Raw genomic sequence first — 1,239 nt, forward strand, 5'->3', positions numbered from 1 at the left:
GGAAGGAGAGAGGGCAAGGGCCCAAGTGGTACCCAGATTAGTGTCATGTCACAGAGGCTCAGGGCTGTTCCTGGGGATGGGCAGGGCTAGGCCTGGGTGGGGGCTGAGTATACATGGCTCAGATCCGGCTTTTTAGTGTAGTGGGCCTAGGAACCCAGAGCACCAGCTGAGACTCTGTCTCTGGGACTGGGGTCAGGCCTGGTGGAGCCGGTGGACGTGGTGGACAATGCCGATGGCACCCAGACTGTGAACTATGTGCCCAGCCGTGAGGGGCCCTACAGCATCTCAGTGCTGTATGGAGACGAAGAGGTACCCCGCAGGTAAGGAGCAGGGCCCTCTGTCTTAGGGGAGGGGGCACTGGCCTGGGCACCAAGAGCCATCCTAACCACCCACAACATCCTGGCCCGACAGCCCCTTCAAGGTTAAGGTGCTGCCTACACATGATGCCAGCAAGGTCAAGGCCAGTGGCCCAGGGCTCAACACCACGGGTGTGCCTGCCAGCCTGCCTGTGGAGTTCACTATTGATGCCAAGGACGCTGGGGAGGGCCTGCTGGCTGTCCAGATCACGGTGAGTGGGCCATGTGGGGGCCACCTGGCCCTGCTGTTTTGCAGCTCTGGGTCCATGGCAGGTGGGGAGGGGAGGGACCCGGGCCTGAGGTCCACAGCCTGGGGCAGATGAGCCAGTCTGGGTCTCTGGTCTCACCTGGGAGCCTGGCCCCCGCCTCTAGGATGGTGGTCACAGACCCAGGCTTCCCCCACACACACATACTTGCTCACTTCTGATGTCACCAAAGCCCTTAGTGCCTCAACTATTTTGCCTGTAACATTCTCCAGGGCCAGGTATAAGGCTGGGACTCTGGGATCTTTCAGAGGAGCTTGTCCTACTGCTGGGGCTGGCCCTGGGGTAGAGGACTGGGGCTGAGAAGTGTTTGTGGGGATAAAGCAGGATAGGTGCCAAGTTTCCTGGCCGTGTCTGTCATTGGGGGCTTCCCTTTTGGACCTTGCCCGTGGGGAAGTAAGTAAAGGACAGTGGTGGATGCAGGCAGCCATTTTGGGCCATGGTGGCTGACCCTGCAGCCGCAGTGCTTGACACTTGGTCCTCTGAGAGGGCCTGAGGGAATCCTGGGCCAGGGTGAGCTTGGACCAACTGTTCTACTCTGTGCTCTGCTACACAGGACCCGGAGGGCAAGCCCAAGAAGACACACATCCAAGACAACCACGACGGCACGTACACAGTGG

General features: G+C 60.1%; 1 protein-coding gene across 1 annotated transcript in view; it reads left to right on the forward strand.

Annotated features, from left to right (window-relative positions):
- Positions 1-1,239, forward strand: part of LOC105003479 (filamin-A-like) — a gene marked incomplete at its 3' end in the record, with an annotated part of 14,976 nt that overhangs the window by 9,060 nt on the left and 4,677 nt on the right. The window contains exons 14-16 of the mRNA XM_010860671.1: positions 167-320; positions 412-568; positions 1,176-1,239. Of these exons, the coding sequence (XP_010858973.1) occupies positions 167-320; positions 412-568; positions 1,176-1,239 (375 nt within the window). The remainder of the gene's footprint in view (positions 1-166; positions 321-411; positions 569-1,175) is intronic.

This window comes from Bison bison, unplaced genomic scaffold, assembly GCF_000754665.1.
Source record: "Bison bison bison isolate TAMUID 2011002044 unplaced genomic scaffold, Bison_UMD1.0 scf7180017857327, whole genome shotgun sequence".
In the NCBI taxonomy this organism is placed as follows: domain Eukaryota; kingdom Metazoa; phylum Chordata; class Mammalia; order Artiodactyla; family Bovidae; genus Bison; species Bison bison.